Here is a 21,974-nt window from a genome sequence, read left to right as displayed (position 1 = left end):
ATCTTTTTTTTCTCTAGTTGTAAAAACGTTTTTAATTTGCGGAACTTACGCTCTGGCTGCCGACGACTCCAAGTAGAACTGCTGGTGCTGATCCCGGGTGACTGCTGGAGACTGCTGGCTGCTGGAGACTGCTCGTTCCAATACGAGGATGAGGAGTTCTCAATTGACTGAAGTAAAACAGTTGTTTTTGGGAGTGATCTCCGAACTTAACTTTTATTTGGAAAATTTTACAATATAACATTAAACCTACGTGTTACACTACTGAAGTATATAGTTTAAATTATTGATCAGCATAAGAGTAAGCGGGACGGATTAATCAGATTTACACACTTCCTTCCTTGTCATGTAATCCTTTTAACTACCTCGCCACATGGTGTCTACCTTCTCACTAATCTCATTAACCCTTTGATATTTCCTTTTGTTCTTGGTAGCCCCCCTGTGGTCAGGTGAATCTACCTGATATTTCCTCCTTCCTATGAGAATAAGTCTAATTGTAATGTCCGGTTTGAAGATATTTCCGGATCTTTATAAATGTTCACTACGCGTCTACATTCCGGGACCCGTAAATCATCCTATGGTTTACAAAATAAAATATTACAGATGCGTCTCTAAATTTATGTTGATCTGTGCTTGTTCTCTTGTTTTGTTACATTTAATCTTCCTGTAGATCATTATCCATGTCATGGGATTAAATATTAGTATACATATATAACTCATCATGATTATTCCAGAAAAGAATGATGAAATACGACAAAAACCTATAATATATGATGATTCAAATATCGAGTATATAATGTTCTGGGCTTTTTCAACTACATTTAATGCTTCTAATCGATATCCTTGTTGATCTGTTTGATGGCCGTCTAATAGTCTATGAAGCACATTTGAGGCAACGCGTTTGTCTACCTGATTATAAATCATGTTTTTCATTTTCTCTACACTGTCATAGTCATAAACACCGCTTTCCATTAAGTTTGGTAAAGGAGTGTATTTCCAAGCTGTGACTATTTCTGTTGATATTTTAGACGGTGCTACCGTTTCTCTAAATTTGTTATCTACTGTGTACCATTTCCCTCCAATGCGAAATTTTGCAGGCAGTATTGGTGTACAATCAATTTGATTTCCACGATTTTGTAAAATTCTTGTTACTGGTGCAATGAACATGGATTTATTATTATAAAATACTGGAATCTCTTGGTAACAGTTATCCTCAAACCGGGGTGTTACGTATACAGGTTTGCATTCGAGTACATGTAATACTTCCCCTGCTGCTACTGCTGTATATCCTGATCGTCTTATAATGCTTGAGACGAATTCAGCTGGATTAATTCTTGCTAATGTTAGTTTTGTTTCTAGTAAAGATTTGTCGACTTTACACATCTCTGTCATTACAGTATTGTACAACTCCGTCATACTTTGTCCGAAGTAGTTTTCTACGAACGTAATTTTTGAGTTGAAATATGTAAAGAGATCAAAATTTCTTCCCACCACGTTTGATTTCGTGAATGGGGAATCTCTAACAGATGTTTCTAAAAGAATAATGCGGGGGTGATCAGTGGTATACCCTATTCTTCCACAGATTCTCGTTACATCTTTGGTGCGTATCGAGAACAAATGAGTGGAAGTAATAGTACTATACATTGGGTTTGAATTTTCGTTATTCACGGTTTTGTTAACTACCCCTTCAAACAAAACTTCAAATTCAGTTTCTTCGCATTTTTTATTGAATTCTATGTCCCATGTTAAGTACCCATCTTCTGCATCCAGACATTTTCCTTGGCTGTACGTGCAGGTTAAACCATTTCTCAGATGAATAATATCATTTTCTGAATCTACTACTGCTGTATAATCGCGTAGAGTAATTTCATATTGGTAGTAAACCAGAGCGTCTTCCCAGGTGTAAAGATGAGTTTTATAAGTCCCACCTCTGCAACTGCTACCGGAAAGTGTTCCAACGATCAACTCTTCCCCTCTAGTGGTAGCATTGCGTTTTAATTCGTGAAGGTGGAAGTCATACGCTAATTTGATTGTTCCCAGTTGTTGTGAATATCTACATTCCTCTGAAGTAAAATCTTTAACTATGTATTCATACCCTTTGTAATAATCCGATGTGTGCGAATGCATCCCACAATGCCTAATTTTTCTTTGTATTATAACTTTACATTGAAAAACTTTTGTCTCCTTGTTCACCTTTTTTTGTAACACCTGAATATATATTTCCTGTGTTGACAGATTAGTTGTCGGTGGTAAACATGAAGCCACGTCCAAGAGAGAGTAGCTAGTTAAATTTACCTCAGGATTGCTGCAATCATATGCAATTAATCCAGATCCTTGAAATCCAAGGGATTTTCCAAGGAATAAACATATAAAATACAACGTTGTTAAAATGTTCATCCAGGTGCAGGGTCTAATAATTTTCCTCCTCTTTGGTTTAGGGTCGGATGCAGATAACCTTGAAGCTAATTTTTTAACTTCATCTATGTCTACTTGTTTTCTTATACCCCAGTTGGCTTTTGGTTTTTCAATAACCTTTATATAGCCTACAAAATGTACTGGGTTTTGTTCTTGTATATTTTTAGTTTGTTTTTCAGTTTCCTTAGGTTTAGATGGTTCCAAAACATCTAAAACTGCTAATTTCACGACTGGTCTAGTATATTCACCATTAGCGGTTTTTACCACTGCTGATCTTACATTACCGTCTTTGCCAGTATGAATTTTTATTATCATTCCCTTTTTCCATTTGGCTTTCTGATTGTCGTCTGCTATAAGTGCTATATCGCCAACTTTCACATTTTTTACAACCTTTGACCATTTTGATCGTTTTGCCTGAGTGGGCAGGTACTCGTGTAACCACCTGTCCCAATAATTCTTTGCTAAGAGTTGTACTCTTTTCCATTGTTGCCTTGAGGCTTCGGCTTTAGAAACATCGTTTAGTGACGTCTCAGTACTTCCTGCACATCCCATTAAGAAATGATGCGGGGTAATAGGTTCGTCATCCGTTGCATCTAACGATATAGATGTAAGTGGTCTGCAGTTTATAATAAATTCAATTTCAGTGAGGAGTGCTCTAAGCGTATGTTCAGGCATAGTATCGCTAGGAAGCAAGGACTTAATTTCTCTTACCATTCGTTCCCATGCTCCTCCAAAATGAGGGGATAATGGAGGATTGAAGGTCCAAACGATTCCATCAGACGCAAGCCTATAGCGAATTTTCTTTAACTCATTATCTGCACCTACAAAGTTGGTGCCATTGTCGCTATACAAGAACTTTATCTTCCCCCGTCTGCTTTGAACGGAGTTTAAACAGACCAAAAAGGCGTCTGCACTTAGATCGTGTGCAACTTCCAAATAAACTGCTCTTGTCGTCATACATGTAAAAACGACTCCCCATCTTTTTTCGGTCCTTCTACCTATTGAGACATTGTAAGGACCAAAATAATCTACTCCTGTATGCGTAAATGGTTTTACGTACGGTTGAATTCGGCATTCAGGTAAAGGCGCCATTTGTGGAACGTAAGCCTTCGCCTTATTGTTTTTGCAATATTGGCATCTATTGACAACTTTATTCATAGCTGCTTTTATCTGAATTATATGGTATTTCAATCTCACTGCAGCGATTGCAACATCTCTCTTTTTATGGTAAAAGATTTCGTGATGTTTTTTCAAAATGAGTTGTGAAACATAATGAGCTTTAGGCAAAATATATGGTTGTCTAGCTCCATATGGTAAGCATTTAGCATTGACGTACCGAGTGTTTGAAACCAGTGCGCCATTTTTATCTAAGATTGGTGTTAGTGGTTTAATATTACTCTCTTCTTCGATTCTATTTTTAGTTGTCAAGTCCAACACTTCATCGCTAAACGAGTCCCATTGTGCCTTCTTGATAAGGATTATTTCTGCCTTTTCCATATCAAAGGCTGTAATATTTTTATCAAATGTTGTCTGTTTTGATTTATGTTTTAACCAATCTATGTATTTCATTACTATACATACCGACCTTTTTAAACGGGTCCAATCAGAGCACCATTCAATGTTCAACCAATCAAAATTTGGTTTATCTATAGCTGCTATGGTAAAAATAGGTCGTAATTCCTCATGGCTCAGATCTGGGGAACCTTTATCTCCAATTTTCCAAAGGTTATCGTAAGTTTTCAAAAAATCTGGACCGGAAACCCATTTTGATTGTGTTGTTATCATTTTAGTTCCTTCGTCTGCGGGATTGTTGGCTGTATCAATGTATTGCCATTGAGACTCTACTGTGGTATCTAAGATTTCACTTATTCTGTATTGCACAAATTGCTTATATTTCCTGACTTCAGATTTTATCCAGCTTAAAACTGTTTTTGAGTCGGACCAATGAGTTATTGTATTAATTTCCAACCGTGTTTCCTTTTGCACAGTATTTGCTAGTCTTGTTCCTAATACAGCAGCTTGTAGTTCCAAACGAGGTATTGACATAATTTTTGTAGGGGCAACTTTTGATTTACCTGCTACTATTGTCAAATCAATTCCCTTATCATGTATAGTTCTGATATAGATGACGGTAGCGTACGCTCTTGCTGACGCATCACAAAATACATGTAGTTCTCTTTTGATAATATTCTTTGCATATGAATAACATCTAGGAATTCTAAGGTTGTTTAGTGTAGATAATAGTTTTATCCACGTAGACCAATCTTCTTTTACTGAATCTGGAATTTTATCATCCCACTCTATTCCAACACGCCAAAGGTCTTGCATAATGATCTTTGAGTGTATCGTTATGTGTGCAATCAAACCTAGGGGATCGTAAATGCTCATAACAAACGACAATAACTGTCTTTTTGTAGGATCTTGTATCTCATCAAATTTGGCGGTTATTTTAAATTTATAATTGTCTTTATCCGTATTCCAGTACATGCCGAGTACTTTTTCAAAAACGTTCTCGTCCATGTCTAATTTGATTTCGTTCAATGCAGTTATTCTATCGCTGGGTAAATTTGCCAACAATGATTTTGAGTTTGAGATAAAATTTCTCATCTTAAAGTGTGCTTTGTCGTGGATTTTTATCACATCTAACACAATCTTTGTTGCCTTGTTTAAATCGTTGAAACTGTCTAGATAATCATCCACGTAATGATTTTTTAAAATAGCTTCAACTGCCTCTGGACAAGTGTTCAAAAATTGTTTTGCGTTAGTGTTTTTTACGTATTGTGCACAGGCTGGAGAACAAGTGGCACCAAAGGTCATTACTTGCATTTCATAGATGTCTAAACGTTCATTAGGATTTTTTCGAGAAACAATTCTTTGAGAGTTTCTATCCTCCTTACGAATTCCCACCTGATGAAACATCTCCTGTATATCACCGGATACAGCTATTGGTTCCTCCCTAAAGCGCATTTTAATTCCTAGAGATGATTCGGTCATATCAGGCCCAGATAACAACTGAGAATTTAATGAAATACCGTTAATTTTTGCCGCCGCATCGAAGACCAATCTTCGTTTTGGGGGTTCTTTATTTTTATTTTCAATTATGAAGTGGGGCAGGTAAAAGGTTCTCGGAAGTTCCGCTACTGATTCTTGTGGGCTTAACTTTCTCAGGTAACCTTTACCCAAATATTCATCTATTTTATTGTTATACCATTCCTTCAATGAAGGATCCTTAGCGCTCTTCTTTTCTAAAAGGAGGAATCTATTCAGAGCTGTTTTGAAGCTATTAGGAAGATTAACATTGTCATCCTTCCATAATAGACCAATTTCATATCCCTTTTCTGTTGGTACTAATGTTTTGCCCATTATTTGTAAGGCACGTTCATCTGATTTAGAAATAAGAACGTTTTCGGGAACTTTTACTCCCAAAGATTCAACCGAAAAGAATTTGGACATCATTTCTTTAATTGATTGCTCATCATCTATGTCTTCTGAAATTACAAATAAATGTTCGTTGTTGTTATGGGCGTCATGTTTACTATTGCCATATAATACCCACCCTAACTTAGTCAATTTTGCTACAGGTTCAGAAAATTGTCCTGATATTTCTTTTTCCCCTTTGAACAAGTAAGCGTGAGGCAAACCCAATAGTATTGTAGGTGTTGCATTTTCATATGATTCTAATTGAACATCTTTTAAATACGAGAACTGCTTTCTAAGACAGTTAATGTCTAGAGATTGTGTTGGAAGTTTTAAATTCTCGATAGTGCGTAGATCTTTAACGTTAAATCTACTATTGTTGGAAGATTTGATGCTTATTTGCACTGACATGCTCTTGGAGTCCTCTTGGGTATCTCCATTTGTCCATGCTAATGTCATTGGTTTAAATACTCCCTTAACCTGGAGTTGCTCTGCAGTATCAGCATTTATGAGACTTACTGATGAGCCGGAATCAAGAAAGGCAAAGGTTTTAACTTTGTTGTTACCATTTATCAACGTTATTGGAACAATTTGATAAAAGACCTTGTTGTACCTTTTAACATGACAGTTTACTGTATGTTCTGTTGATACCCTTCCTGATCCAGAATCTGGTTTGTTTCCATGAAGCATCCTATTATGCTTACTTTTGCAATTATTTATATTACAAATTCGAGCAGATCGACATTGTTTTGTTACGTGATTTGCTCCTAAACAAGAGAAGCATAACCTCTTTTCCGTCACAAATTTTTGCTTTTCTTCTGGTGTCATTTTTTTGAATTTAAAGCATTGTATTAGTTTGTGATTATTTAAATTACACTTGATACAGCTAATTTGGCTTGTATCCTGTGTGTAAAGAATTCGTTCTGATTTAGTTCTTGAATTTGAACTATCAGAATCGACTAATTTTGCAATGGCTACCTTTTCTTTTGGTTTTAGAAAAGTGTAAAAATCTTTTATCGTTGGAGCTTTATAAGGATTGATAGGTGATGATAGCGTTTTTTCTTCGTTTATATTATCTAACCATTGGTTCTGAAGACCAGGTGGAAGTTTTTTCATTAGATCCCGAACTAGTCGAGGATCGTTTAAATATTCTTCATGACGAAGACTCTCCATATTAATAACCAAATCTCCGATGGCTGATATAAAATCAACCATGGATTTTGGGTTATCATAACTCGGATTACGAACTTTTATAATATCGTTCATTAATCCGTTGTAAATTTGTTCAATACTCCCAAATCGCTCTTCTAGAACGTTCATAATTTTGCTGACGTTACTAGAATCCGATAAAAGGGAGTTGACTCTAAGTAGAGCTTCTCCTTTTAAACATTTTTCAAGCCGGTTTAAGTTCTCTATGTCAGAGAAATTACCAAGCTTGGTGGTTTCAAAGAAAGTTTGTTTAAATTTTGGCCAATCTTTAAAAGAGCCGTTGAATTTTGGCAAGTCTATTAAAGTTTGCCTAAATAAAAATGAATCTGCAGTTCTTGGTTGAACTGACAGTCCTTCTAATTTATTGACTATGCCTTGTAAAAACTGGCAAGTCAATATATCTTTGTTTTCTGTTGAGGGTTTAGTTGAAACATCCTCAATACTTTTTTCTAATTGTTTGACCTTTTGGTCAAAACTTTGTAAAGTCTTGGCAACTGCATCACACTTGATGCAGTGCCAGTTTTCATTCTTATTTGGCATACGGCCAAGTCCTACACATTGCAGGTGGAAGAACCGATCACAATGACTGCACATTAGCATGTGCTGATCATCAAGATTGGTGCAACTCCTGCACCTACCATTTGGATTCACTATGAATTTGTGATCCATATTTCTAAATACCTTATGTTCGATGATGCTTCGTCGATCCTTGATGCTTGATGTTGCTTCGTCGATTCTTGATGCTCGATGTTGCTTTGTCGATGTTGATGCTCGATGTTGCTTCTTGATGTTCGACCTCGCTGTGTTACTTCTTATATTTTTTTTTTTTTTATCACTCGCTTTGCACTAAATCTGCTTTGCAATCTTACAGTTTTTATTCCTTTATTATATATATTTTTTTTTATTTATATATGTGTTTCTAGTCTTCCTTTAACCACTCACTTCACTTCTTGAAATCACCTATCTATTAAAAGGGTTTTTTTTTTTTTTACTATTTTTGGTGATTTTCTGCAACCAAGCGGATCTCTGAATTTTCATCCAGTCTTCCCTTTACTTGAAGTAAAGTTTTAATGTTGAAAAAGGTTCTTCTTACTTTCTTCTTCTTCTGGGTTCTTGCCCAGGATCGTTCACTGTGTTCTTCTGGACTATTGTCCAGGATTATTCACTATTGACGATAACTCGTCTACACTATCTGAGCCTGACACTGCTCATACTTGGTCACTTGACCGCTCTAGAGCGTCGGAGACGCTTTTACACTCTTGACGATAATTCGTCTGCACTAACTGAGCCTGACACTGCTCACACTTGATCACTTGTCCGCTCTATAGCGTCGGACACGCTTTTACTTACGATCACGATCAGATTTCGACTGACCGGAAGCTCGGAGTCCTCAGTGCTTGATTCCGACAAGCACTTCTCCTAATCCTCTCTGGAGCCACCATGTAAAAACGTTTTTAATTTGCGGAACTTACGCTCTGGCTGCCGACGACTCCAAGTAGAACTGCTGGTGCTGATCCCGGGTGACTGCTGGAGACTGCTGGCTGCTGGAGACTGCTCGTTCCAATACGAGGATGAGGAGTTCTCAATTGACTGAAGTAAAACAGTTGTTTTTGGGAGTGATCTCCGAACTTAACTTTTATTTGGAAAATTTTACAATATAACATTAAACCTACGTGTTACACTACTGAAGTATATAGTTTAAATTATTGATCAGCATAAGAGTAAGCGGGACGGATTAATCAGATTTACACACTTCCTTCCTTGTCATGTAATCCTTTTAACTACCTCGCCACATGGTGTCTACCTTCTCACTAATCTCATTAACCCTTTGATATTTCCTTTTGTTCTTGGTAGCCCCCCTGTGGTCAGGTGAATCTACCTGATATTTCCTCCTTCCTATGAGAATAAGTCTAATTGTAATGTCCGGTTTGAAGATATTTCCGGATCTTTATAAATGTTCACTACGCGTCTACACTAGTACTTTTTATTTCCTTTAAATTTGGAATACATCATAGGTTTCTTTTGTATAGATCTCCGATTAGTTACATTTTCTTATTTAATTAACTAATAATTTAATTTATTCCGGGCCTTCTTACTTTGAATCACAATTTCAGATTTTCTTTATTCAGTGTTAAACTTAGATTACCGTAACTGCTCAAATCATCCAAGTTCTTACTACTCACATCAACACTAATTTTCTTTCACCTCCCCCCTCCCGATCCCCTATATCTTCCGGTGGTGTTCATTTGGTATGCAATACTAGTTCGGCCACTACCCTTTTTTCCACAAGAAACCGGACTTGGACTGACTTGAGGCCGCGTCCCCCACCTTGCTCCGTAAAACGAAAACGAAAACGAACAATCCAAAAGGGGAAAGAAAGGGTTAAAATCAGTCAGGTAATGAATGTGCATCATGCCTGTGACGGTGGTGCGTCGTGGTTTCCACAACGTCGGTTCTCATTAGCAGCTCGATTTGGGAGCTTTGGGCTCTGCGAACCGCGAAGGAACACGATGTGGTTTGTGTTTTATGTGGAGCGAACTTCATGAAGCATGGGGGTACCCATAGCAGTGCAAGTACAGGCCAATAACAACCTGATGCTGAAAAACAACAGGTTCGACGAGTGTAAGGCTTTTACAAGATATGCATTTAAGTGAAATTGATGATGTTTAATAAGGGTTGTTTTTTACTTCCCGATTTTCCCGATTATCGAAATTACAAATTCCTAACGTCAATTTCATCTCAAAAGTTTCTTTCCAGTTTTTTAAAAATGCATATGAACAATAGGAAAACATTTTAGCAACATGCAAATGTTGTTTCAAGTAACGTAAACTAGTTTCGTGTTCCCTTTTAAAGAACAAAAGTTCAATGGGGAGTGCGATTGATATTATGGCGGTGTAATATTATTGTAAAACTAAAAAAAATAAATATATTAATTGAAGTTCTTGATTTAAATTAAATCAACGTAAAGGAAATCTCCAAAAATAAAATCAGGGTTCTGCTAAACAAATAATAGTTCATTAAAAAAATTGATTGTAATAACTGCGATTATTTCGAAAAAAGTTACCTAAAAATGGCTATAACTTGAAAACGGTGCACTCAATCAAAATTTCACTTAAGTTTTTTTTAGATTGCAAATTGTATTTTACATCGGAAAATGAAGTTGAAAAATCAGTATTGATTAAAAAATTCATAACTCAATCAAAGATTTTTTGCACATTCTAGAAATTTCTGAAAAGTTGGCATTGCCCCCAAAAACATACAAAAAAATAAAATAAGACATAAAAATAGTAGGGGAGTGTGGGGTAATTTGGACACCCTAAGGAAATTGCTCTGCCACGGGCTGTATGGATATTTTAAAGGAATGTGAATGAAACCAGAGGATAACAGAGATCATATTCGATGGAAAAATTTCATTCATTTCGATAAATTTTGATGAAAAACTCATTTTTATCGCAAAAATTAAAAGGTGTCCAAATTACCCCCACATTTTTGTGTGGGGGTAATATGAACACCCCTATGGGGTAATTTGGACATGTCTTGTGGGGTAATTTGGACATGCCTTGTGGGGTAATTTGGACATGCCTTGTGGGGTAATATGGACACCTTTTGTGGGGTAATTTGGACACATGTGGATGAATAAGTTTAACATTTGATGTTTTGAGCATGATTTTTAACCTTCAACCTGGTTTTGTGATTGCTCTATGTTTTTAAGTTTTTTTTTTGCTCACAATATTTTATCAGAGGTTTGAATCATGATTTTGTGATAGAACTATAATTCAAAAGGAAGAAAACAAATAGTTCAGTGTAATTCGGTAATTCGGTAATTTCGGAAAGGAAGAAAACAAATAGTTCAGTGTAGTTACATAATAAAATCATTTATCAATTTTGATTAGAACATTGATTCTGGATTAGGCACAAGTTTAGCTTTTAGTGATTAAGGTATCGTTTAGATTTATCTAAATCAATCTTTCTATAGAACTTATTAACCTGAAACCATTTTTTTTAGTTTTACATTCCGTAAATTTAAATATTATTGAAAACCAGCATAGAAATTAGAAATTTCAAAGAAATTAATTAAAAACATTAGAGTCTAGTTGAACGCCCAATGTGCATTAATCAGATTTTCATCCATTCAAATATTGAAATTTTTTTATCTAAATTAAAAAATAGGGGTTTTTTGAAAGATCTTATTGCTCACATTCCGATCTGACATTTTAAATCCCTCTAAATTTATCTAAATCCATTTAAAAACTCAACCACCCATGAAAGATACTTTTTGTTTGCCTGACAGGTAGACTTTCAGGTATGTCCAAATTACCCCCATAGCATGTTTTATCAAAAATGGCAATTTTTGATGATAAAAATGGATAAAATGCACAATATTTATACGTACATACCTCAGGCATCGTTCAAACAACCCTCTTAAACAAAAAATGTCCGCTTTTTTGCAATATAATTCCTGCAAAACCTTATTTCCCAACCCTCAAAAATTAGAACTTAAGGCAGTGCCAACCGGCCTTTGGAAACTTTTATATATTATACCAAAACTACATAACCTATTCCAACTTTTTTAGTTTGTCCATACTCCTAGGCCATTACTAGTACTAGCCTTATCACTTAAATTGCCGTTTTCGCTTTATATCCGAAGAAAAGGTGATTTTTAAAGGGGTGTCCAAATTACCCCCACTGTTCATATTACCCCAAACTCCCCTATGTTTTTGCAAATCAAGTTTTAGTGACAAAAAGTGAAATTAAGAAACACGCGTATCATTTTTTTCAGTGTAGTCCTTATCTATCGAGAAATTAAAAGTGAGAGTGTGTGCGTGCAACATGGAGTTAAATTTTTCAAAGTGCCATGGGAACCTTCACAGCAACTGCACAGAAAGTTTAACTCCATGTTACACACACTCTCACTTTTAATTTCTCGATAGAGCTATCTACGTGCGCATGTATTGCGTGTGCGTACACGATGGATTTTTAGGTTAAAATTTGTGGTCGCCAGCAAAAACAAATGGTAAGCTAGTGTGCGTGAGATCGGGCTTAGATAACTCTATAGAGTTATCTACGTGCAAGGCTGTATATCAAAGGTACTCGTCATCTTGCTTTGCATTAGTGTGAGTGCATGACTCCGTGCCACTAAAACCAAAACAATAACAAAAGAACAATGGACCGTGCCAGGAAAACCAAAACATAAACAATGTCAGTGTCAGTGGAGTGAGAGAGTCAGAGATAGCGATTTTGACAACCGCACTACTACACACTCAATCGCGAGTACCTTAGGTAGAAAGCCATGATCTACGTGCGCATGTATTGCGTGTACGTACACGAAATAGATTGAGGTTAAATTTTGTACCCGCCAGCAAAACAAATGGGGTGCTAGTGTGCGTGAGCTCGGGCTTAGATAACTCTATAGAGATATCCACGCGCCAGAGTGTGTTAGTTTGTAACAAAATTTACACGCAGACTAAGGCAAATCGAGTGGAATGATTCGGCTGTCAAAATCAGCTGTGTTCTTTGTTATACCACGAGCACGTGGTAAACAGCTGGTTTTTACAGACGATTGATCTACTCGATTTGCCTATGTCTGCGTAAAAAAAGTGTAAATAAAATCAGCTGCTTGGAATTCAGCCAATCACAATCGTTCAAAACCAAAACAATACTTCAAATACAAATACTAACACAGAATCATGGTGTGTGTGAGAGAAACCGTGGAGATTTCTATACCTACAACTTTGCCGAAGACACCGAATCGATCAAAAAATTCCTTCAAAAGATACAGATTTTTGAATTTTCATATATCATTTTTTTATGGACAGCTGCCAAATTTGTATGGAAAATTATATGGAAAACTAATGAATGATGCAAAATGGCTTCTTTGGGCATATCGAAGGCACCAAAAAAGTTTCAGCCGCATTAAAAAATACAAAAATAAAAATTTATTTCGTAGAGATTTGACAAGAGGATTTTTTTTAAATGCCGTGTTATAACTTTGCAGGATTATTTCGTACAGTGTAATCATGTCCTACAAACTTACAAAAAAAAGTTATTGCGCGCATTCCCCAAAAAGACAAGCGGGAAACCAGCATCGAAACGATGCGCCACATTTTCGACAAATGCGCGCTGTCAAATCCCATACTGCGAATTTTGATTTTATTGATTTTCTTCTTTGAATCGGTTGGCATTGCTGCCAGGAATGTTTTTTTATTGCACTAAAAGTGTAGAAAATCACTGTCTGCAATGTCTTCGACACAATCTGGAATGCCACGCGGCGTGTATCTTTGAGAGAAACGGACAATACTTAATTCACCTATAGATGGTTGTTGCCTTCCTTACATTCATATAGTTAGAAAGGTCATTTCATTCGGTACCAATTCAAGGATGGGTCGCATGACAAATCCGGATATTTTTTCATCAAAATATCTGAGCTTATAAATTTTGGCAGGATTACCAGATCTTAAATTTTTTGGGCTCATTGGAAAGGTATTTCAAATACCTTTCCAAAAATTTATTAAATGGCAATTTTTCTTCAAAAACCACCATTTTTACAACCTTTTGGACTTAGTTTAAAACGGCTTTTTTTAGCAATACTTTTGAAGATAAACATCATGATTTTAGACGGTCAAATCGGTGCAGCCAGTTCCGAAATAATCAAGTGCAATTATTTTGATCGAGGTGTTAATGGATGCAAAAATCATATTCAATAAATAAAAAAACTTTTTTCAAAATTTTATTTAATTTCAAGTTACAATTAAAGAAATATGAAAAGTAAGCATTGTAAATAAATGTGAGTAACTTTTATTTTTATATTTCATCTGGAAAATATTATGCATGGTTTTTTTTGTTCAGCCCAGTTAACGAGCAACATTCGGTGACTGGGCTACGTTCTTAGCCCAGTTACCGAACAACTACTGTACTTCAATTAAATTAAGCCAACGTAAAGGGGGTCCCAAAAAAAAAATACTGCTTAAAAATAATAGTTAATTGAAAAAATAAATCGATTGTAAACTAGTTAGAATGCATTGTATTAAGTTTATTATGCATTTTAAATCAAATAGAGATTTTTTGTCTTTTTAAATAAATTTTGATATTACAAGCATAAGGAAGAAAAATATCTTCATATAAAAAAAGTTCAAGATGGTATGTCAGAGACATAACCGAAAGACATAGGACCAAGCAATTTAAACCCCTTCCCGCCCAGAGCAAAATCGAGATTTTTTACGTTTTCCACATCACTCGTAACTGGATCAACCAAATTGGACGAAATTTAAATGGTTATTGGTTAACATTCTATATTAACTAATGCAGATTGAAGCAGCTTGAAAAAATGAATGGTTGCAGAGAAATTTGATTTTGAATCCAAAAATTAGTGGTGCTCTGGAGCAATGCTTGAAAAGGGATCGATCACTGAACGGGATTGCTCGATATTCGATAGAGCTTTCTGTCAGCGATCATTTCCCAAAACGATATTTGATCGCTGACACACAACGCCTATCATGACCGTCATTGCTTGGCAACGATCGGTGAACGTAAAACCGAAGACGAAACGAACGAAAAATGAGCACCACTCAAGCAGCCGCCCGAACGAGACAACGTGCTCTTTCTCTTTCTCTCGTTTTTGTCTCTCTCTTCCTAGTGTATGCTGCGTGGTGACAGAAATCATATGATTGCTATCATTGGAGAGACGATCGGAATCTCGGTAGAATGTCAAACGACCGCTCTCTAGTCGATTTTTCTCCTGGAGGGAAGTCAATGATTGTGTGAGTGTCTTTGCGTAGCACTCTTTCCTTTGTGTGTGAAACGAACGAAAGCAGAATGTAGAAATCAGGTTGTCGTGGTGAAGACGATTGGAGTGCTCTGTCAGCTATCACAAAAAATGTCGAAATTTCGCAAGCCCTGCTCTGGAGTAACCATGGAGATTGCTATTGAAATTTAGAATGAGATTATTCTATTTTGTTTCATAGATTTGTCAGCAAAATTGTCATAAATGTTCCCCCAAGGGGAACCTTCAATGAGGGTACCGGCCACTCCACTGTTGAAATGGCCATTTTCATGTTCAGTATCAAAAATCATGAATTTTGATACCCAAATTGCCACAACTCGGATGTTTTGGTAAATGTCCCCCGGGCCCCGGGGGAACCTGCTTTGCGAACACCGGCTAGTCCAGGTTTTGGCCACTACTGTAGAAATGGCCATTTTCATGTTCAGAATCGAAAACCTTGAATTTTGATACCCAAATTGCCACAACTCGGATGTTTTGGTTAATGTCCCCCGGGCCCCGGGGGAACCTGCGTTGCGAACACCGGCTACTCCAGGTTTTGGCCACTACTGTAGAAATGGCCATATTCATGTTCAGTATTGAAAACCATGAATTTTGATACCCATATTGCCACAACTCGTATTGTTCTGTAAATGTCCCCCCGGGCCCCGGGGGAACCTGCTTTGCGAACACCGGCCACTCCAGGTTTTGGCCACTACTGTTGAACTGGCCATTTTCATGTTCAGTATCAAAAACCTCGAATTTTGATACCCTATTTCCACAACTCGTATGGTTCCGTAAATGTCCCCCCGGGCCCCGGGGGAACCTGCGTTGCGAACACCGGCTACTCCAGGTTTTGGCCACTACTGTAGAAATGGCCATATTCATGTTCAGTATTGAAAACCATGAATTTTGATACCCATATTGCCACAACTCGTATTGTTCTGTAAATGTCCCCCCGGGCTCCGGGGGAACCTGCTTCGAGGGCACCGGCCACTTCAGGTTGTGGCCACCACTGTCGAATTGGCAATTTTTCATGAGAACCGCCGCATCATAGCGACTTCCAATGGTCCGCTTCGCTCGAATTTCCTCCTTCTGCTGTCGGTGGTTCTTCCTTCTGGTTGCTGGTCCTCTTCTTCTATTGGCTGCTGCTGCTGATCCGCGCTGGCCCGACGTGCACAGTTCGAGTGCTCGTTCAAAAGTGACTTTCTTTTGCAAAATTTTCTGCTTAAATAGCGGCAGAGCCGGAGAACAGCACAAAAGGGGCGCGGCCTCGAATGCATACGCTCGCTCTGATTGGTCATCTGCCCGATTTGTACTGACAATTTACTCATTTTGATTGCATGATTTAAGCGCTTTGACTATGTTTAGTCAAAGATATTATGTAATAAAACGATAGCTTAAGTCTTCCCCTTTCGACTGGTGATTGAATCTTCTGGATTAATCGATTGGGGGAAAAGATATAAGCGTTTGAAATATGTCATTTTTTTCGCACGCTTGTGACGGTTTGGATCGAATTTCTGAACTGGCCCCCCAATATAGTAAGTAGAGACATAGTCCTATGTCAAAAGAAGAATGAGACCAAAACGGTCAAAATCGATTCAGCCAGTACCGAGACATCCCAACAGACATTTGCTCAGATTTTGGTCCAGAGTGATTGGTATACGTGAGGTATAGGAGGTCTAATTAAGAAGTTTATTTTCCAAGTGATTTTAAAGCCTTTCCTCAGTAAGGTGGGGAAGGCAAAAACGTGAAATGTAGCTATGTTACAGACATGACCGGTATGACAAAGGACAATGTTTAATATTAACTAAAACCTTTTTCCAGAACAAGCGACAGATGCGAGCCTCGCGTCCGAGAACTGGGCGCTCAACATGGAGATTTGCGATCTGATCAACGAATCCTCGGACGGGGCGCGGGACGCGATGAAGGCCATCCGGAAGCGGTTAACGCAGAACGCCGGGAAAAACTACACCGTCATCATGTACACACTGACGGTGCTGGAAACGTGCGTCAAAAACTGCGGCAAGGCGTTCCACGTGCTGGTGGCCACCAAGGAGTTCATCCAGGAGCTGGTCAAATTGATCGGTCCCAAGAACGACCCGCCACCCATCGTGCAGGAGAAGGTGCTGAGCTTGATTCAGGTTTGGGCGGACGCGTTCCGCTCGCAGCCGGATCTGAACGGGGTGTGCCAGGTGTACCACGAGCTGAAGAACAAGGGCATTGAGTTTCCCGCCACCGACCTGGACTCGCTGGCACCGATTTACACTCCTCAGCGGGTGAGTTGTGTGGTGGCGAAGGGTTTAGTTGGTGACTGAATATTGAATTGTTTTTTTTTTCGATTTTGTAGAGTGTTCCAGACGGAGCGGCCACCGAAAGCAGCATATCTGTTTCTCCCCACCACGCTTCCCAAACGCCAGGCTCGCCAGCTGTAAGTCGTTGAACTTTTTCGTTTAGAGAATAATTGATGATGCTTTCTTTCTTGGTAGATGCCGCCACCATCGTCCATGTCGCAAGACCAAATAGCTAAACTCCAATCTGAGCTCGACATCGTCACGATGAACATGACCGTGCTGGGTGACATGCTGACGGAACTTAAACCCGGCCAGGAGGATCCTTCCGACTATCAGCTGCTGACCGAACTGGTCGCAACTTGCCGGTATGTAACCCTTCCCCCGTAGAGCTAAGCCTAAGATATTCAAGACCCCTTTTCAACCCCACAGTGAAATGCAAAACCGCATCGTTGAACTGCTGGGCAAGGTAAACCACGACGAGCTTACCGCCGAATTGCTCCGACTAAACGACGAGCTGAACAATCTCTTCCTGCGGCACGCCCGCTTCGAGAAGAACCGCGATCCCAAAACGGCCTCATCGACCACTCCGTCGGCGATCCTCGGCGCGGCCATGGGACTTCCAACCCCGGCGGCGGCAGCAGCGGACAAGAAGGAATCGCTGATCGATCTGAGTGATGAAGCCACCGGTGGTGGTGGTGCTGGCGTAACCGGTGCCATGGCCGGACTCAACCTGACGGCGGCGTCGCAGCTGTCCCAGCTGAGCAGCGTAACGGCCCAGTCCGGGGCGGCCAACAGCACCGGGAAGGCGGCGGCTGGTCAACCGGACGTGGTGACGGACGAGTTTGACATTTTTGCCCAGTCGCGCAATACCACCGGGTGAGGGAGATTTGACGAGGTCTTGTGTGAAGATTGGTAATTACTTATAATTTGGATTTTTTAGGGACAACAGCAAGGACGCACCCAAGGCAGATTCTACAGGGCAGAACAAATCGGCACCATTGGTACGTATGCTCTGACGGAATGTTTTGTTCGAATGTTGTTTAATGTGTTGTGTTTTTTGTGTGAAATGTGTTTAAAAGGTATTTTTTTTATATATTATAATTGAATAAGTTACTATGATAGATACTCGAATAATTATTAATTTTTAATTAATTATTAAAAGCAAACCCCTTTCAACCCTTTCAGCCCTGTTGGGTCATATATGACCCAAACATCAAAATTTCCAAAACTAGCCTATAATATTTTCGTTATAAAAATAACTATTCTATGTATCATTAACATAAAGAATACTGTAACAACCTTTCAATAGGGCGAAACCCTCAGATGTAAACAAACTGAGTTTTTGTCAGAATCATATAAAGCGAACAAAACTGATTCTAAAACACCCTCCATCATCACAAAATTCCGAAAATAGGGGAAATATACCCATTTTAATCACTCTAAGCCGTTCGACCAATTCTCATCACTTTTGAAGTTTTCCGCTATTAAATCAACATTTTCAGATATATCAACAATGGAGAGTTGCTTGCTCACTTTTATTTGAGCTATTTATTACTTTGGAACAGTCAAAAACACTTTATGAAAGCTGTTATTCATGATCAAAGTGCTGATAGGCTGATAATAGAAATAGGCTGAGAAAGGGTATAGTTCCCCTATGTAGTTTTACAAGCAAAAAACAAAAGGGCTAATCAACAACATCAATCAAAACAAACCAAATTGAGTTTCCGTCCTTGTGTTACCGACGTTTATTTAGAAACACTAAAATTTCGTTATAATTTAGTGAATTTTAACCTGACAATCCTCAAAATGGATCAAAATGTATGTTTTTGATGTCTCTGACCACAATTCCACAACAAACACAGATTTGTATGATCCTAAATACATAACTTTTTAATTTCAATTATTGTAGTACCGGATCTGGTCTGGATTCACAATCTAGATACGAAGGTCCATAATTTACCGGTTCTTGGGACATCCGGAGATTCTGGGTCGAGCAGTTGCAGGACAAAAAGTTAGTGTAGGGAGGTTTAGGAGGAATGCCGTACAAAATCATCGCCTCCGTAACCATCGAAGCTATGCAAAGATTGAGAAGGCAGGATGGTGTCGCGGGGTGTCATGTCTCCCACTTCCGGCGGGGACACCCCAAGGAACGTCACTTCAATATAGACCACATCGTCAAACCAACTTGCTACTTACGGTGTATCCTAGCTCAACAAGTCTTGGCCTGAATCGGACTCCTTATGAAGGCTTTCTAGACCAATTTTTTATCACTGAGGTTGCAAATATCACTGTTATTATCACTGACTGTAACGTTTCACAATGATAAAATAGTTGTTTCACCACTTAAAAAAAAACCCGAAAAATGAATAAAAACAAAAGAGCGAATCTGTTGTTTACTTTTGCTTTGTGGCGTAACCTGGGTTAAGCGATGGGGCGAAAATGAAGGCACGCTCTTCAAAAAGGCGTAATTTGTTTTTCTCAATTTTTGATAGCAAAAACACCTTAATTAATTTCAAATTGCTCTCTATGATGAAATTATTGCTATTTTCTATTACGTTTTGACAAAAATGGTGGTTTTCATGCTTTTTTGTGGAAATAGGAATTGATCGGAATTGCAAAATTTTGAATGTTGATTTTCCCGAAACGGCAGGATCGTAGGTTTCGCCCTTTTGAAATGTTGTTACTGAATATTGAAAACAAAAAATCAGGCCTGAAAGGGTTATGGTAACGACTCAAATAATATTGACGGCGAAACCATTTCTCCGAGAAAGACGTTTTCCGTGTAGCAATCTTTTGAATGAGAAAAATGCACTGGTACAAAAACCCTCTTCAAAATCAATATGTACTCTCTTTATTTTTGTTTTGAGGTTTCGTTGAGAAATTAAATCACAGAAATCAAGAAACAATGAAAAAGATTATTGTTATCTGAGCAGCTTTTAATCCACATCAACTACATATTTTTAAACAAATATGGTGGACATGGCGGCATTCGATATCGCAGATAGGCTTTGAGACTTAGAATGTTTGTGAAATTTGAGGCGATCAAAACCTAAATCTTGGTAAAAGTAAAATAAAATGACAATCATTTGGCAAAATATTTAGCATTGCATTCTATGCTCTGGTGTATTTTCAATTTTGTTTTTTTTTATTTAAATAATTGTACATTTGTTTTGTTATTTATTATTCTGCTTCGATAAACACACAAATAGAGAATCACGATTTGTTACACACACACACTTTTAAGCTCACACAAACACACAAAACACAGCATTCGTTTTCCCAATTGTATATATTTTTCACACTCAAACTCTACAAATTATTCGCTTTTCTTTTTTGTGATTGTCGGTGGTATTTCTCTCTTTCAACTCTAAAACCAACTCAAATCCACTTCAATCATGCTGCATATTTGGGATCGCTTGCTCACCATCATTCGCATCATAAACCCAAACACACTCCACACTCTCAGAACGCCCGCGACTCCGAGTTTGATGAAATGGAGCAATGGTTGGGTAATCCGGTAAGTCCGTAGCATTACATTGACCCTCCCTATCACAATTCCTTTTTGCAATTTCTTGAATTTCTTTCCTCAGGATGACATCGATCACCTGGAGCAGCTGGAGGGCGGCGGCGGTAGTGCCACCGGGTCCGGCAGTAACGGTGGTGGCCCCGAGGAAAGTCTCACCAGCAAGGAGTTTGAGAAGTTCCTGGCCGAGCGGGCCGCCGTCGCCGACAACCTGCCGTCGATCTCGAGCCAGGTCGGGTCCGGGACGGCCAAAAGCACCAAAAAGAAGTCCGACGAAGACGACGGCCTGCTGGCGCTGTGAGGAGGAGAGCCTGGACATTCGGGTTGAACGACGACGACGACGACATTACGGTATGTGATAGATGTGTTTGTTTCTTGTGTTTTTCTGGATGCAAAGGCCAACAAACCACCCTTGTTGTGTGCGTGTAAGATGATGTGTATTTAGTGTGACGGTAACGGACGTGACCGCAGGCCGCCGGAGACTCACGGATTGTGGGATGCATTCCGGTGGCCAGGACAGGGGCGTACAAAAGCTAAAATAACGCCATATTTAAAGTCTATTGATGATTGTATTTATATTTATATTGTTTTCCAAACTGTTTTTAAACTAATAAAACGACGCAAATTACCCTTTAAAAATAAAAGTTTAAGATAAACTCACGATTTAAGCACTACAGATTGGAACTCGGCAAACGAGTATAACGAGCACGCAAATAATAACCACCCAACAGGTTTATCCCAAACAATTTAAATGTCCATAGAACTATTTTGAAACTCTCACAAAACAACAATAGCTTACAGTTCCAGAAAGCAAATTATTCTTTTTCGTCAAAATGATAAAGTCGCGAGTGATTTAGGCCAAAAGATACGGTAACTGTTATGCCATTTAAAAAAGGGGACATAAATACCACGCATTTTAGAAAATTAAAACTTTTAATTTCCCCTCGTTTCTAATGTACAACTTTGGATGGTTTCATTCCAATAATTAGTTTCACCCCTTGTACAAAGTTTGCACCACCGAACGCTCGCTAGTGCGTGCCGCCGCTAGATCTGTAGGAAGGGTTTTGTATGTTTGTATTTTAACTATTTAATTTCTGATTTCGGCAGCCATACACAACTCACAGCAGTTTTAGAAATCCCAACCAAAAACAAAAAAAGTACACACAAAAAACGTTTAGTAGTTGTAGTGGTCAGGAAAAAGTATATAATTAAAAAGATTTAAAAAAGGCAAAGCTAATTAATACATAACTCTCAGAAGAAGAAAAAAAAACAAACTCCTATTATACGAGGATTAGACTCTTTCTCGTGTGAACGTGAATTAAAATAAAAACGCACGCGCTGGACGAACGGTAACCAAGAAAGT

At 38.4% G+C, this 21,974-nt stretch overlaps 1 protein-coding gene across 2 annotated transcripts in view; it reads left to right on the top strand.

Annotated features, from left to right (window-relative positions):
- Positions 1-21,941, top strand: part of LOC120420570 (TOM1-like protein 2) — a 27,934-nt gene extending 5,993 nt beyond the window's left edge. The window contains exons 2-8 of one of the 2 annotated variants that reach the window (XM_052709572.1): positions 16,622-17,073; positions 17,145-17,225; positions 17,284-17,453; positions 17,518-17,964; positions 18,029-18,089; positions 20,555-20,605; positions 20,679-21,941. In XM_052709572.1, the coding sequence (XP_052565532.1) occupies positions 16,622-17,073; positions 17,145-17,225; positions 17,284-17,453; positions 17,518-17,964; positions 18,029-18,089; positions 20,555-20,605; positions 20,679-20,912 (1,496 nt within the window). In that variant the 3' untranslated portion in view covers positions 20,913-21,941. The remainder of the gene's footprint in view (positions 1-16,621; positions 17,074-17,144; positions 17,226-17,283; positions 17,454-17,517; positions 17,965-18,028; positions 18,090-20,554; positions 20,606-20,678) is intronic. The other variant, XM_052709573.1, reaches the window with a different exon arrangement.
- Positions 21,942-21,974: the final 33 nt, after the last annotated feature.

Source organism: Culex pipiens, chromosome 3 (genome assembly GCF_016801865.2).
Source record: "Culex pipiens pallens isolate TS chromosome 3, TS_CPP_V2, whole genome shotgun sequence".
NCBI lineage: Eukaryota > Metazoa > Arthropoda > Insecta > Diptera > Culicidae > Culex > Culex pipiens.
The sequence above is the reverse complement of the archived record's forward strand: the minus strand, read 5'-3'. Positions and strand labels throughout refer to the sequence as shown.